This window comes from Vulpes vulpes, chromosome 7, assembly GCF_048418805.1.
Source record: "Vulpes vulpes isolate BD-2025 chromosome 7, VulVul3, whole genome shotgun sequence".
NCBI classification, from domain to species: Eukaryota; Metazoa; Chordata; class Mammalia; order Carnivora; family Canidae; genus Vulpes; species Vulpes vulpes.
In genome coordinates, this window is record NC_132786.1 from 65,910,519 (window position 1) to 65,925,644 (window position 15,126).

At 59.1% G+C, this 15,126-nt stretch overlaps 1 protein-coding gene across 14 annotated transcripts in view; it reads right to left on the reverse strand.

The window, feature by feature from the left end:
• Positions 1-15,126, reverse strand: part of OBSCN (obscurin, cytoskeletal calmodulin and titin-interacting RhoGEF) — a 130,846-nt gene that overhangs the window by 15,563 nt on the left and 100,157 nt on the right. For 7 of the 14 annotated variants that reach the window (XM_072763960.1, XM_072763961.1, XM_072763958.1 and 4 more), the window contains 18 exons: positions 14,818-15,036; positions 14,443-14,515; positions 14,162-14,247; positions 13,565-13,681; positions 13,316-13,455; positions 12,745-12,945; positions 12,552-12,634; positions 12,202-12,375; positions 11,214-11,370; positions 10,891-11,007; positions 10,652-10,816; positions 10,405-10,563; positions 10,038-10,215; positions 9,357-9,470; positions 7,010-7,177; positions 6,719-6,821; positions 6,287-6,416; positions 5,452-5,560 (listed from right to left, as the gene is read on the reverse strand). In XM_072763960.1, the coding sequence (XP_072620061.1) occupies positions 5,452-5,560; positions 6,287-6,416; positions 6,719-6,821; positions 7,010-7,177; positions 9,357-9,470; positions 10,038-10,215; positions 10,405-10,563; positions 10,652-10,816; positions 10,891-11,007; positions 11,214-11,370; positions 12,202-12,375; positions 12,552-12,634; positions 12,745-12,945; positions 13,316-13,455; positions 13,565-13,681; positions 14,162-14,247; positions 14,443-14,515; positions 14,818-15,036 (2,493 nt within the window). Of the gene's footprint in view, positions 1-2,531; positions 2,575-5,451; positions 5,561-6,286; positions 6,417-6,718; positions 6,822-7,009; positions 7,178-9,356; positions 9,471-10,037; positions 10,216-10,404; positions 10,564-10,651; positions 10,817-10,890; positions 11,008-11,213; positions 11,371-12,201; positions 12,376-12,551; positions 12,635-12,744; positions 12,946-13,315; positions 13,456-13,564; positions 13,682-14,161; positions 14,248-14,442; positions 14,516-14,817; positions 15,037-15,126 lie in introns of all 14 variants that reach the window. The other 7 variants (XM_072763965.1, XM_072763967.1, XM_072763966.1 and 4 more) reach the window with 3 other exon arrangements.

The following is a 15,126-nucleotide window of genomic DNA, read 5'->3' on the forward strand; positions in this document are numbered from 1 at the left end:
TTGAGGCATCAGTGGAGGCCCATGTCACATCACAAGGCACCTCCAAACCCCAGACCATGTCTGGGTCACAAGTCTCCATGTACCAGTCTCTCCATTTATGGTCATCTGATTTTGGAGCTGCTAATGCTCCTTGCCGAGCTAATGGACAGGGACACAGGAACACAGCCATGTGGCTTTCCTCATCTGTCCCATGAGTGCTTTGTGCTTTGTATCATGAAGGGTTGCTCCAGGGAGTTCTTAGAGGACAGGAGCCTCAGTGGTCCTCAGTTGGAGAAAGGTTGGCAGCAGATGCCACAGGCACAGGTGCAGGTCCAGGAGGGTTGTCAGAGCCTTGCGGGTGTGACAGCCCAGCAAGAACACCTGGCTCCGGGCATGGCTTGGCTATCATGGGCTGTATGATGTCAAACAGGTACTTCCTCTTTCTGTACCCCTTCCCCCAAATGCAAGTGGGCAGGAAGGAGAAGGGGAGGCAGAACTCAAGGCCAGTGGTATGTGGGCGAGCATCAGGCACTGGCCAAGGACTTTGTAGCAGCCTTGGGGGATGGACCTAAGCTTCTGCAAGTGTGGACCACGAGGCTGAGAAGGCCAAATACTTGCCCGGGGCCAAGATTCAGAATCCCACCAGTCAGCCCTGGCACTCCTCTGCCACCCGGTGCCCCTGACCTTGCTGGGTGCTGTGGTTAAAATTAGTATTAGGTGGTATCAGGGAGCAGAGTAGTGCTAACACACAGACCCTGGGGAACTCACAACTCTTCTGGGCCCTGGAACCTGCATTTTCTCTTAGGCTCAGGCATACATATGGTGAAAGTTCAATGTTGTCACCAGCTGCCTGCTAGGACTAAGGCAGGCTCATGCTCTCTCTCTCCCTCTTATTCAGCGTCTGCCCAACTCAGGGCTCCAACCAGGAGCAGGTACACTCAAGGATAGGCTCAGAGGCGTGTGCTACCCCTTGGGGTGCACGGCAGTTACAGACCTTGCCTCCTCAGCCCTCACCTGGTAAGGAGGAAATGCTACACCCCACCTAACTAATGGGAACACTGAGGCTTGGATGTGTGGCCTATTCAAAATCACGAGACTGCCTTCCAGCCTCATGCCCAGGCTCAGGAGCACTAGGCTTGTCCCTGAGTGAGAGCTTGCCCAAACATCAGGGGAACCTGGGCCAGGCCCATCTGCTGGCCTCATGCCTCTGAAATTCGCCAAGGCAGGACAGTCAGACGGGTGGGGTTCAGGGTGCCTCTTGAGTCCCCTAGCCCAGCTGTCCTAGGTGCGAGTCCTTTCTGAAGTTTTACTGATGGGGCAGCCTGACCCTGTCTGTTTTCCATTTTGTCATCTGTAAGATGTAAATAATAGAAATGTTCCCTTCATGGACGAAATGTAGGGTTAATTTGTGTAAAGCTCTGTCATAGCTATACACCTCCAGAAAGGCTTACTACTGCTCTATGTACTTTGGGCCACAGTGTGCCTTGGGGGAAGAGGGAGGGAGGGGTGGAAGGGGTAACCCAGGATCTGACCAAATGTTGGGTGATAGGGTTCTCCAAAACTTGGCCAACTACAGGCCCCTTTAGGAGATCACAGGTCCATGAGGACCAACTGGAGCTTCCCAGTCATCTGATCTTAGACCAGTCTTTCTGGTCTCCTGCCTTTTGCAAGCTTTTCCACGATCTCCAGCTGCACACACTTCCCACTGGATCGAGGACAAAACCAACTCTACCTTCTGCGGGCTTACTCAGTTCCAGGCCTCTCCAGTTACTTAATTAGCCACAACCTCAGCCTTGAAGGCACCAAATGAGGGGATGGTGGGCGTGGCACCGGGGAAATGGGGTACCCGCTGGCTTTCCATCATGAACCACCCTGAACAAGCCTCCTCTTCCCTGAATTTCAGTTCTCCATCCCCCAATGCTAGGGTTGGGCCTGGAGGCCTTTAAGAGCCCTAGAGTTGTGCTGCCTATCAAGGTTACACTATTTTAATTAAATGCAAGTTAAAGATAATTTTAAAAATCCAGAATTCAATTCTTCAGTGGCTCTCAATACACTTTAAATTCTCAGCCACGTGTGCCTAGTGACTGCTTTTGTTGCGAGCATAATTAAGATATAATATTCCCAACACAAGAGAAAGTTTGTGGGACAAAATTGCCCTAGATCTTTGGGTTTTGAGGGGTAGAATGTTCCCTCTAGCCCACTGTGGGACGCAGTTCAGTTCCTGCTCCAAACTAACTGATGTGATCTGGCCCAAGGCCTGAGTGAGCCATTGCCAAGTACACAGAGCAAGTCTACCTTGTGGAGGCACTGGAGGCATGGAGGCCCTAGAAGAGAGAGCTGTGAAATGTGAAGGCATCCAAGGCCTCAGGGAACAGTGAGCCCCTTCAGAGGCGTCTGCAAGGTGCTGGCAGTCTGCATGGTGAGCAAAGGCCATGTGAGCAGGTAGTCAGACAAGCAGGTGGCTGGGACACACAGGCAAGGTCCATGTGGGTTAGTGGGCATGCAGGGGGCACTACAGTCAGAAGGAATGGTAGGAACACGCCTGCACTTACATGATGACGGTTTTCTTGGGGACTTTAGTCTCCTGCTCAGTGACTACAAAGAAAACAGTTGGAATAGCGAGAGTTACAGATCAGCCAGTGCTTGGGGGCTGAGCCATTTGAGTGGCATGGCAGTGTAGTAACTTGCTCGGCTTCAGAGCACTGTGTCCACGTCGTGCCTCACCTTGCCTGTTATGGGTTGGGAACTCAGTTCTGTCATCTTTAACATGTCTGCTCTGAGTGTCTGGGAGATGAGTGAATGTGACATCAGTATGTCCCATGTGAGGGAATGAGGGTCTTGTAGGGAGTGCAGCAAGAGTAGGGGCCCCACCTGGGCTGCTCACGCAGAAATCCCAGCTCTTCCATCAGCCCATGTGCCCAGGGAGCCCTGTGAATCTGTCAAACCTAACGTCCCACTTCTCAGACAGAAACTGAAGGCTAGGGGGAGGGTGGCAGGGTAACTGGGATGGCTGGTGCCTGTTTTATAAAATATCCTGAAGACCAAGGGCACCTCTCCAGGGGAAAGGGGCTCTGTAGTACTAGAGATGGCACGTCTGAGCTTTGTCCCATGAGGCTATGGAAATCCCATCAAGAGCAACCAGAGACACCATGACAGGGTCCTGAGATCCAAGTGAGTAGGGAAACCTAGGTGTCCCCATAGATATTCCCCATAAACTCAACAGCCTTGATTGTCCTAACTTCCCACCTCCCTGGAGTCAGCAGATGGAGGATCTGAGTTCCAGGGAGAGAACTCACTTGGGACCAGGCCACACCTATTCCCACCCATCTTGAGGCCTCTTCCTCTGTAGCTTCTGGGCAGGGCCACACTTGAAAGAGAGGTGCCCCTCCTAGCCACACCCTGCTGGGCAGCAGATAGTCCACCGGATACCAGGACCCTCAGATCTCAACAGTCCCTCTTGCCATTCTGGGGACAAAGCTGAGTGGGATGCTCAGCAAAGTCAAGTGGCACAGCCTGCAGCACACAGCATCCTGGCTTCCGGTGTGTGGGATTTTAGGCTTTGGTGCAGTGCCACGCAGAGGAAGAATTTCCCTTAGATGACCAAAAGTATTTTAATCTTGTGTACAATTGGGTACACGTGAGTTAAATAGACCAGCTGTATTTGTATGGCCTTTGGGAGCCTCATTTACTTGTGTACATGTGTGCGTGTGTGTGCACATACATACATGTGTGTGTACATACACATATGTATGTATGTCTGTGTGTTTGTGCCCACTGCTTCTTGGAGAGGGAAACCCCCTGGGAGAGAGAATGGGATCCAGCCAAAATGCCTTGTGTGTTTGCCTTAAGTTGGACCCTGAAAGAACCAACCTGTTTGCCACCTGCAGGCCAGACCCTGTGTGCAGAGTGATGGGAGGACACTCCCCTGTCGGGGTCCTGTTCTGGCTGCTACATTGCTGGTACCTTTATTCCTGACCTGACCTGCCACCTGACAGGCTCTAAGCTCCAGTGAATACTGGAGCCATTGGAGGGGTACAGCTGTGCAAAGCGGGGCTTCCAGCCCAATGCAGTTCCAAAAGCGAGGGGGCAGCACCCACCCTACAAGGCCGGCTAGGGCTGTCTTGGCTGCAGAGCCACCAGGTTAAAGATGAAGCGGCAGGATAGGGTTAAGAAGCAGGACATGGCGGGCTCCAACCACTGGGTCTGTGAGGACTGGCCTTCTTGGATGTGAGGTGCCATGTTTCTGGTATTAAGAGGGCTGCCCCTCTTCCAGACTCCAGAGCCATGAGATGATGACAGAAAGTGACCCATCATGACCATGAAGTGAATGCCTCTGTAGGACACACTTGTCACCAGCCCAAGAAGGAGTGCTGAAGTCCTTGCTCCCCAACATAAGATGCCATATGGCAGAAAGCACAGATCCCTGCAGATACCACTAGGCCCTCTGAGGAGCAGGAACATGGACCCCGGCCCACTCTGTGAGGGCTGTGGAAGGCATCAAAGGCTGTGAGGTCGAGCTTCAGATGCCAGGTAGGCTGACTCTGGGAGGGTCCTCAGATAGAGGCTCCTGGACACTGGGCCCCAGGAGGGACTGGATCCATTAGCCCAAGGCATCACAGAAGCCACCTGGGAGGATATATCTTCCAGCCCATCCACCGTGAGAGCTGCAGCTCCACCAGCTCTTGATCTAGCATCAGCCTTCATGTCGCTAGGGACAGGAAGCACAGCTTCTTCTAGGTGGAGCAACTCACACTGGGAGAAGCTGTCCCTGAGGCTGCAGCCTGCTCTGCAAGCACCATAAGGTTCTCTCTGCCTGAGCAGGCCCAGGACACATGCCAGTTGTCCTCCTTCCCATTCTGGCCATTCTGAGGCTAGGCCCAGCTGGGACCCTGGACTCAGAGGTGAGTGGAGGCATGAGGCATCCTGCTGCCCACCCTTCACCTCCCACACAGGAGCACATCTCCCCTCAAGGAGCCCAGACACCCCCACAGGCCAGGCTTGAGAAGTGTAGCCACAGCATTCTGTTTGTTTCCATGACGGCCCAACCCAGTGTGGAGGTACCAGGCCCCCTGCCATCACTCCATCTCCTGGAGCCACACAGGGACCAGCAGGTGGTGCACTGCACTCAGCACGCTTTGCTCAGAGCCGTCCTCCCTAGGGTCCACTGCCCTGCAGCCTGCCAGGCCCAGCCTGGCCTTCCTACACACTCATTACTGCCCCAGGGGTGGTGGGCAAGATGCAGGCCCCCACCCAGGGCTACCGTCTAACCTAGCTGGAACTCTGGGCTCAAGGTTCACCTCATGCTGCCCAGGATGGGGCTGGAACCAGCCCTTGCCTCATAGTCTCTGCATTCCCTTCTCTCCCAGACAGACCCCTCCTCAGCCCTCACTGTCCCTCCTCCAGAAAGCATACCCTGCTTGGAAAGGCTGGTGTGGTGGTTTCCCCCCAACTTGGCCCCACAGCGGCACTTACCTTCCATGGCTGCAAGCTGCTCCCTGTGAAGCTGTTCCCGGGCCCGAACAACAGGGCTCTGCATGCACAGCTCTGCCCCGCCCCTCACAGAGCCCAGCTGGTTCACCAACTGCAGGACGGATGGCAGGAGCCCACTTAGAGCTTGGGGCTCCCTTGGGACCATCCAGGCCATCTCTAGTATGGGGGGCCCTCTGTGGCTGTGTCCCAGAGCCACAGAGCCTGCCACAGAAGAGAGGCCTAGGGGTTTCTTAGGTGGTAGGGACACTATCTGCACAGTATGGCATGGTGGCTGTTCCCACACCCGAGCACTGGAAACGGAACCGAATCTTTACCTACAGTTAACTTGATTTCAACTCAAATTGCATGTATGGCCAGTGGTGATTGAATCAGTGTGGATCTGACTGGCTCAGGTCCATGTGCCTCCCTAGGAGCTGCATGGGGGGCAGGACCCACCTGGCCCAACCCAGGCTACTGGTCTAGCCTCAGCCTACATGTTACTAGGGACAGGAGGCCACACAGGAGCAGCCACATCGGAGAAGATGGCAGCCAGGAAGAGTCACAGCCTGCACGTACCTTCCACAGACCACAACTGGCCCTGCAGGTGGGCAGATGGCTTGGGAAGAAGACAGGATGCCACCTAAGGCTCCCACTCAGGTCCCTGTCCCCTTACATGTACACTTGGTGATGGGCTGGGGGCTCTTCCCTCATCAGGGTGACAGTGGGCTGGGGGCCCCTCCCTCATGGGGACACTGGATGATGGTGGGCCGGGGGCCCCTCCCTCATCGGGGACACTGAGTGATGGTCCCCCAGCCATTCCTGTGCCCGCCTACCTCACCTCACACTCATAATGGCCCAGGTCCTCCTTGCTGGCCGCCAGGATCTCCAGCACCAGCAGACCACTGCGGGGCTCGCTCAGGGTTCGGTATTTGCTGCTAGGCGTCAGCAGAGCCCCGTCCTTGTACCACCTGCAGCCAAACCCGGGTGTGAGGCAGAGCCACCCCAGCTTCCTCCACTGAGACCCTCTTCTCACCCACCCTGCAATTCTGGGCATCCATACAGAGCCCACACTCTCCTGAAGCCCGCCACTCACCCGCCATCCAGCAGGTGATGCCCTCTCTGCGGCAGAAGCCATGTTCAGAACCTGCCCAGCCCCAAGAGGCCCCTACTCATCAGAAAGGCCCACGTTTAGTGTCCAGCCCGCCCCAATGTATTGAGCATGCCACCTACCTTCCCTCCCATGCCCCCAGGCTCCAGCTGCCCAGCCCACCTGATCTGAGGGTGTGGGGCGCCTTCGATGGTGCAGGTGACCTGAGCGTCCTCTCCCTCCACAAAAGGCACTGCCCGGACCTTTTTCACAAACCGTGGGGGTACTGTGGGGCCACAGGGCAGGTAAGGGAAAGACATACAGAGACACCATGGTGGGGCATGACCCTACACCCACCAGCAAGTGTCCCAGGTTCCTGAGGCGGCCCACCTGCAGGCCTGCACCCCCCATGGTGCCACCTAGGTGGATGGGGGTCTGGATGCCTCATACCACAGTCTCCCTCCCCAGACTCACCTTGCACCAGGATTTTGCCCAGTGTGCTGGCATTGCCAGAGGCACTGGCCGCAAAGCACATGTACTGGCCAGAGTCCACTCCAGTCAGGTTGTCCAGAATTAGGGCACACGAGCCATCAGGGTCTTCAATGAGGATGTGGTGTGGATCCACCTCCACTGGCTTTCCATCTGGAAAGGAAGGCAGGGCCGTCATGGAAGGGACCCTGCTGGGGACAGGAGGCTGGACTGTCCGGGGCTCATGGTCCCGGGGCAGTGGGCTGGAGCACAAACCACTGGCGGGGCACCTGGCTGGCCACGCTGACCCACAGTCCTGTGTCCTTCCCCGATCTCTTGCGCCTGCTGTGCCTACTGTGTGGCCTCGGAAAAGTAGCTCAGAGCTAGAGGCAAGAGCCAGGAAAGGGGACCTGACCCCACAGAGGACACACAGACCCTCAATAACCTGGCCACTGATTCCAGGACTCCCGCCCGCCCCCTACCCCTACAGACAAGCTGAGACACTGCCTGTGTCCCTCATCACCGCCCTGTCAAACACCTCAGGCCATAGCACGATTCCCTCCTGGGTGGGGCGGGGGAGGGGGTGGGGAGATGTGTTCTTTCACTGGGTAGGCCCCCATCCTCCACCAATACCTGCAGCTCCATGGCTGACCGCCTTCCAGCAGCCCTGTACCTGCCCAACGAGGCTGCCGTTGAAGTCATAACAGCCCACGAGCAGCATCCTGGCTCATGTCAGGATGCTTTATGTCAGGTGACCCTGCTCTTTCCCATCTGGGGAGAGCACCGGCAGGTGTGCCCACAGCCCCACAGAAGCTCAGCCTCCCCCAAAACCTGTGTTCTCTCCTGTGGGCAGCCCCCTGCCTGCATTTAACACTGGGCCCTGAAATGTGGGGCTGGAACATGCCTCTCTCACTGCAACCACCCATCTCTCCCCAGCCCCAGGGTCTTGGTTTCTGTCTGTATCTGGCTGGCTTGTTGGTTTGTAAGTGGGGAAACACCGCAGATCCTTCACACGTTGGGGACGTGGAAGGGATGCCCTCAAGGATGCGGTATTCCAGAAGAGAAAGGAGGTAAATAAGCAGAGACCCCGTGGCCCTGTGAGAGGACCTGAGCGGGTCCCTGGGCGTTGGCAGCACACACGCTGACCACACCATGGCACCTGCTGGACAGTGAACCCCACTCCCCTTTGCTGCATGAAGACAATGGGAAACAGGGCAGGAGACTGTGTCTGGGTACTGAGAAACTGGTTCAAAGATCCCTGGACAGTGCCCTGGTTGACACACTCTCCTCTGAGCATGCCTGAGGTCAGCTGGTGCCCAGCCAATGCCAGAGCCCACACTGGGTGCCAACCCTGATGGGCAGTGGGCAGGACGGCTGGCGAGGAGCGCAAGGGACACCCTCGGAGGGAGGTGCAGCTGCTGTGTGTGTGCAGGCCTGGCCGCGGACCCCCTCGGGGAGCTGTGGGTGCCCATCAGGAGGGCTCTGGGTTCCAAGGTGGCATCCACAGTGTGGTGACAGGCTCGAGGAGGCAGCGGCGAGTGGGGGGTGTTGGGGCATTCTGACAGGTGGCCCAGCTTCCTGGGCAGCCTTGCTCAGCCCCTGAGGCCAGTGGATGCCCTGCACCTGCATCACTCATGATGTGAGCCAGGTTCCCCGCAAGCAAAGAGGGGACTGTTGCCTTGGAGCATGTCAGGGGACCTGACATGTGCCGTTTGGGATGCCCTGGCTGGAACGTGTCAGGGCAGGGGTGACCTGGGACCCCCAGACTTTGTGGCTCCCATCATGCCCCGAGTCAACCTGAGAGCCCGGCACAGGGCCCACATCAGCATCCACCGTCCCCTCTCCTGGCCACCTGGCTTCCTGCCCTGAGCTGCCAAACGTCCTCCAGAGAGGTGGCTGCAAGGTATCAGCCCCTGCACCCCGTCCGCCCTATCTCTCGGGCTGGCCGCACCGCTGCCCATGTCCTGCCACTGCTCTGTCCTACAGGTTGCCACCTGTCTCCTCCCCTGGACCCCTGGATGCCAGCACCCTTGGGCAGCAAGGGCAGGTCACTCCATCTGAATCTCGGGAGCACACCCTGAGCCTCTGTCCCCCCACCTCCACCAGCACACCGGGCTCGGCTGACTAAGTTACCAGGGACTACTGGACAGGAGGCCTGGGCGCTGTGCCCTGCCATCCCCACCCCTGCCCCCGCCCCCCACCCCGCTCCACACCTCCCTCCCTGGCGGCCCAGGCCCTGCCCAGGCCCCACCCAGATCCTCCTCCCTCCTCCCACCATCCCCACCCCGCCCAGGCCTGATTTCCTCCCGGTTCTTGCTACAGGAACACCACTCTAGGGCCTGGGCCTGCGGACCTTTGTACCAGCTGACGATGGGCTTTGGGGTGCCCGTCACGCGGCAGGCCAGCTTCACCGTCTCACCCAGCTCAGCTGTGCAGTCCGCCAGCTCCTCTTCGAAATCTGGTGGGTCTGGGCACACATATACAGGCCCTGAACTCTTGGGGGTTTGGGGAAGGACAGCGGGGCCCCATGTCCTTGGTACGTCCCTGGCAAGCCCTCCATCCCAGGGTGTGGTTGTTACAGACACTACCCATAACGACCTTCCCTCCAGGTGGCCCCTCCTGTCCCTAACGCTGTCTGGGCTCCTGCACTGTGGTGGGGGTGGGGGCCAGGGGTGGGGCCTGTCCTGTGCTGGGGGAGGGCTCTGTCCTGTGCTGGGTGGAGGCCCCTATCCTGTGCTGGGTGGAGGCCCCTGTCCTGTACTGGGTGGGGGGCCCTGTCCTATACTGGGGACCCTGTCCTGTGCTGGGGGACCCTATACAGGGTGGGGGGCCCTGTCCTGTGCCTGAGACACCCCTGTCCTGTACTGGGGGGCCCATCCTGCACTGGGGGGCCCCTGTATGAATCCCGAGGCTCCCCTATGCTCAAGTCGGGGTCAGCCCCACTTCCCGGCTCAGGCTGCCAGCAGGCTGAGCTGACTGTGCCCCATATGGAGTGTGTCCTGTGTCCCCGGGGCCAGGGGCCATGTGCACTCACGCCACACAGGCAGGGCCAGGCGCTGCTGTAGGCCACAGATCTCCTTCACCCAGGAGCTCTTGGTGATGACTGTCCGCGCCTGCAGCACGTACTTCCGCACGGAGTCCTCCCGCTCGTGCCACACTTCAAAGGCACGGTCATCACCCTCCACCTGGTCGTTGAGGTCGATGCTGCTCAGCTGTAGGGGCGGAACACAGGCTGACTGCCTGGAAGCAGGCCTCAGCCCTTGCCCTGGGGTCCCCACCTACCCGCCACCCCCCTGCCCTACCCGCCACCCCCGTGCAGTACCCCCTTCCCTGCCCGCACCCCCTTGCCCTGCAGCCTCCACCGCACCCCCCTTGCCCTGGCTCCGCAGGCGCCCGCAGACCTTCATCATGTTCCGGAAGACATAGCTGAAAGTGTCAGTGCGAGAATCCCTGCGGGGCTTACAGACCAGCAGGTGGTGGCGGAACAGGAAGACGTGCCGGTGGTGGCCCTTCCAGGGCATCCGTGCGCCCGGTGCCCCCTCCCACACGATGAAGTGGCCCTGGGGGAGCACGCGGCAAGTGGTGAGCCTGGTGCCCGGCCCCCAAGGGGCCCTGCCCAGGTGACAGGCCGTGTCCTGCATCCCAGACCTGACGGATGGGCTCGCCCAGTGCCTCCAGGGTGCCTGGGTAGTTCTCCATGAGTGACAGGTGCAGCTGGTTTTCAGCGCGCTGCGGCAGGGCCGACACCACAGCGTATGCCTGCTCCAGCAGCGCACAGTTCTGCGCGTTCCTCGCCTTGTTGCGGATCAGCTCCTGGGGGACATGGCGTCAGGCCCCGGTGGTGCAGGGGAGGGTCGGGGAGGGTGGCCAAGCAATGCACCCCCTACCTTGAGCAGGGCCTGGTACTGCTGGACCCGCTCCACGGGCTGTTCCAGAAAGTGCTGCAGGGGTGGTGGGGGTGGCTGCGAGGGGTCTGCGGCCGACAGCACCTCTTCTGTATATTTCTGTGAGAACCGCAGGCCGGGGTTGGGGACACACAAGGCCCCCAGATGACCAGTGTCACCAGAGGGGGGGGTGCTGGAGGGCGGGGGCATCGGGGTACACACACGCACACACTCACTGCCCCTGTCCCCAGGCCAGCCATACCCTGACCCCACTGTGTCACCACCTGAAGGTGAGCACAGGGCTGCAGGGGCCCAGGTGGGGGTACCTTGTAGAACTCCTGCACAGCCGGGCTGACCACTGCTGACTCAGCCTGTACTCGGCCCACCAGGAATGCCAGGTACTGCTCGAAGGCCGCCTGATTCTTGATGAAGCACATGGCCACATCGTCATCTGTGTCACAGCTCTGCAGCTCCCGCTGGAAGCTGTGGTGGAGGGCAGGGTAGTCACAGGGAGGGCGAGCCCTCGGGTTTGGGAGGCAACAGCCTGCTGCCCACAGCTGGGCTGCTCGGGAATGAGTATGCTGGGCTGTGGGGGCTGCAGGCGTGGGGCATGAGGGCATGCATGTCTGTGTGCATGTGTGCTGTGTAGGCAGGCAAGGAAGTTCATGTTCATGCAGCTGTGCATGAGCAAGTATGTGTGCCACATATATATATTTTAATAAGCATCCCTTTATTTGCTCATGCCATTACAAAAAACAGATTACGTTAGCAATAAAAAAAGTGTTTTCTTCAAGTCAGAGGCAGTTGCTCCCCAAAGTGTTAAGTAAAACTGTACATCAGTGTTAAAATGTTAAATTTTATATTGTTTTTACTACTTTTGATCTTCTGAACAATTTTATTGAGCAAAATAAGATAAAAGATTACATACTTATTTGATGTTAGGAACGTAGATAAACACATATAAGAGTGTGCATGTGAATGCAGGCCTGCACGTAGGAGAGTGTGCCTGTCATGTGTATGGGTAAGTTTCCAGAGTGTTCTCATGTACATGTGTTGGTGGCAGGTAAGTATACTGCAGGGGCTTCCATGGGTGTTCCCATTTGTGTCCTCATATAGGAGTGTGGTGCACTGAAGAGTGAATCAAGTCAGCAAAGTTCTCTCACATATGCATGTATGTGGGCATGTGTGTACCTCTGTATGGCGTGTACCTGCACGTGTGTGCAGGCATCACTCTCAGCTGTGCACCACTCACACTGTACACGAGTGCCTGGCACATTTGTGCACCCTTGAGGACACGCCCGCCTGCCCACCCACCTGCTGTGGAAGCGGCAGATGTCCTGCACGTTGCGGAAGATGACCGCCTTCTGGCTGGCCACAGCTGTGGGCACGTGAGGGCAGCGGTCCAGGTGCTGCACGTGGTGGCTCTGCAGGAACTGCAGCTTACCCACAAAGGTCTGCTCAGAGCTCAGCAGGTCCTGGATGATGGAGCTGGGAGGGGACGGGGCGAGGGGGATCCAGGAGCATTGAAGGGGGTACTCGGCCTCCCCCTGCCACGCAGCCTGCCACCCACTGTCAAAGCAAGCCCGGTGAAGTAGGGAGAGAGCACTCCCAAGTCCACCTCACCACCACAAAGCCGCTCACATCCCCGCCTGCTGGACCCTCACCTCAGCCTTGTCTTGTATTCATCCTCAGACACGGCCTCCCCCGGGAACTCGGGGGCCTCGGTGGGCCCCCACTCGGGTGACAGCTGGTGAGAAAATGGGAGTGTGGCCTAGGCTCTGGCCCCACCCTGTGGGAGTCGGGCTCCTGTCCTCACGGGGGACGATAATCCCAGGCCCCACCCCAGCCATCCAGTACCTTAAGCCGCCTGTCCAGGTAAGCAGGGGACACCCAGCCTTGCCGAGAGGGGCTGGATTTGGTGGGTTTGGTGCGCACGAGCCAGCGCAGAGGGTGGGCCGAGTCTAGCACCTCCACGTACTGGCCCTCCCGCAGTGAGAGGGCATCCTGCTCTGCCCCCAGGGGCAAGTAGTCAGCCGTGACCACGTAGATATCAAAGATCTGGAGAGATGATGCTGAGTCAGACCCCAGGGGTGCCAGCCTGGCCTATAGCCCTCCCCCAGCCCCTAAGGACCCCAGAGGGGCAGGACCAGGGCAGGTGGCCACCCAGGCTTCCCAAGGCACCCCCAGCCCCTAAGGACCCCAGAGGCTACAGGGTACTTCGCATTAAGTGGTGGGAAAAGCCATCTTGAGATTCCATAGAGTTCCAGAACAGGCTCAACACATCTCTCCTGATGGGAATCCCATCGGGGGGGTGGTAGTGAGGTCACACCAGAGGGCCAAGGCACAGCCTCAGGGATGCCACCCAGATGTGTGCCCTCCACCCTACCTCACACCCCCTGTGACCTGCCCACCCCTGCTGGCAGAGCACCTCGCCTCGTGAGTCTCCGTCCTCTGACTCTGAGGACGACTCCTGGACACTGGAGGAGGGGCGGGAACGGCCGTGCCAGGGGGATGCGGAAGGCGTCTTGGATTCCTCATCGCTGTCACCTCCCGGCACCTGCAGCTTGGCTAGGGGATGCAGGACAGGTGACACCCAGGAAGGGCTCCCCCCATGAGTCCCCGGGGTGGATGGACAAGGGAAACCCCGCCCTCACTCCACAGCCTGTGGTGCCCTCACCATGTGTGATCTTGGCCGACACAATCTCGGTGATCTGGGATGTGAGCTTCTGCAGGAACTCCTCTGTGCCCACCTCAGCCAGGGACAAGTGGCCACGGGTCTCCACTGCTGTGGGCTCTGCGGGGGGGCCACAACCTAGCTCAGCTGGACACATGCCCTGCACACATGCCCAGGAAGCCCCTCCAGGTCCCGTGCTGGGCTCAGTCAGCCAGCAGTGCCAAGGAGCACACAGATGTGAGGCCACCACTGCAAGGAGCTTTGCAGGGCCGGGCTAGGTGAAATGAGAGCTGCCTGGGTGACCCCAAAGGTCAGCAGGCAGACCCTGCTGGGGATGGGGGGCGGATCCAGGAAATAGGAGGTCCTGACAAGGGCATGCCCAGCATATGCGTCCCACACCACCCTTACCCTGCTCTCAGATGCGATCTGCGTCCAGGCCTGCTGGAGGGGAGCCCTGAGCCTAGGGCCGCAAGGCCTCCAGGGGAAGGCGAGCAGGCATTCCTAGGGGCACACAGCCTGGGGCAGCCCTTCCAGGCCTCACCCCTATCAGGGGCATGTCAGCCCCCACTCTGCAACAACATGCTCCCAACCAGCTCATACCTTTCCTCTGTCCAGCAAGGTCAGCGAATCCCACAGGTTCTGACATCTGTGTGGAAATGGCTTGGGTCCTGAAGGGGAGCGGTGTCCTGAGGAATGCCTCAGCAAAGTCCTCTTTTCACAATGGGAACACTGAGGCACAGGGTGGGCCAGGGCTGGCCCGAGCCACAGAGCCCTCGCGGGGCAGGTTTGGGCTGCAGTCTAGATGGGGTTCCCTCCCCCACAACAGCACTGTACCCCCAGGGCTGGGACGCCCTGCTCCTAGGCCTGCTCCCTGCACTCACCCCTGTAGGAAAGTAGAGATGAGGGCCTCCTTCACCCCAGCATGCTCCTCCGCCACCCTGGTCTCCTTAGGCACTGTCAGGAGAACAGGTGAGTCAACACATGTTGGCCCAAGCCCTGAGCCACTTCTGGTTGACACCTGGTCCAGGACATCTGGGGCCCCAGGGGACTTGGCTCTGGTCCCGCGGGAGCCCCAAGATTGAGTGGGGCCCAGGAAGGAAACACTAAGGGTGGCAGGGGGCTTCTAGGAGGGTCCCGGCCAGCTGAGCACAACTGGCAGAACGGGGATGGGAGCTGGCCCACCAGGGGCTGTGGCCTCCAAGTTGGGGGCTTGGTGGATGCGTCCTGAGTAGGTCCCGACCCTGGAGGGGACTCACAGCCAGAGACGTGCAGGCTGGCAGAGCAGAGGGCCTGGCCGGCAGCATTGGTAGCGATGCAAGTGTAGGTGCCCTGGTGTGGCCTGCCCACGTCCAGCAGGACCAGGCTGTGCTGCTGGGCAGAGCTGGCCACTGTGTAGCCTGGCGTGTCACGGCCAATCCACAGCACGCCGCGCTCAGCCTCCTCCCGAAGCCAGTGCACAGCTGGGGCCGGGAATCCTGCAGGCAGGCGGACAGGCCCTCTGAGGGGTGGGGGTCGCCTCTGAGCTCCCTTGGGGGGTCGTAGGTGGGGGCAGGAAGGGGCCTCCT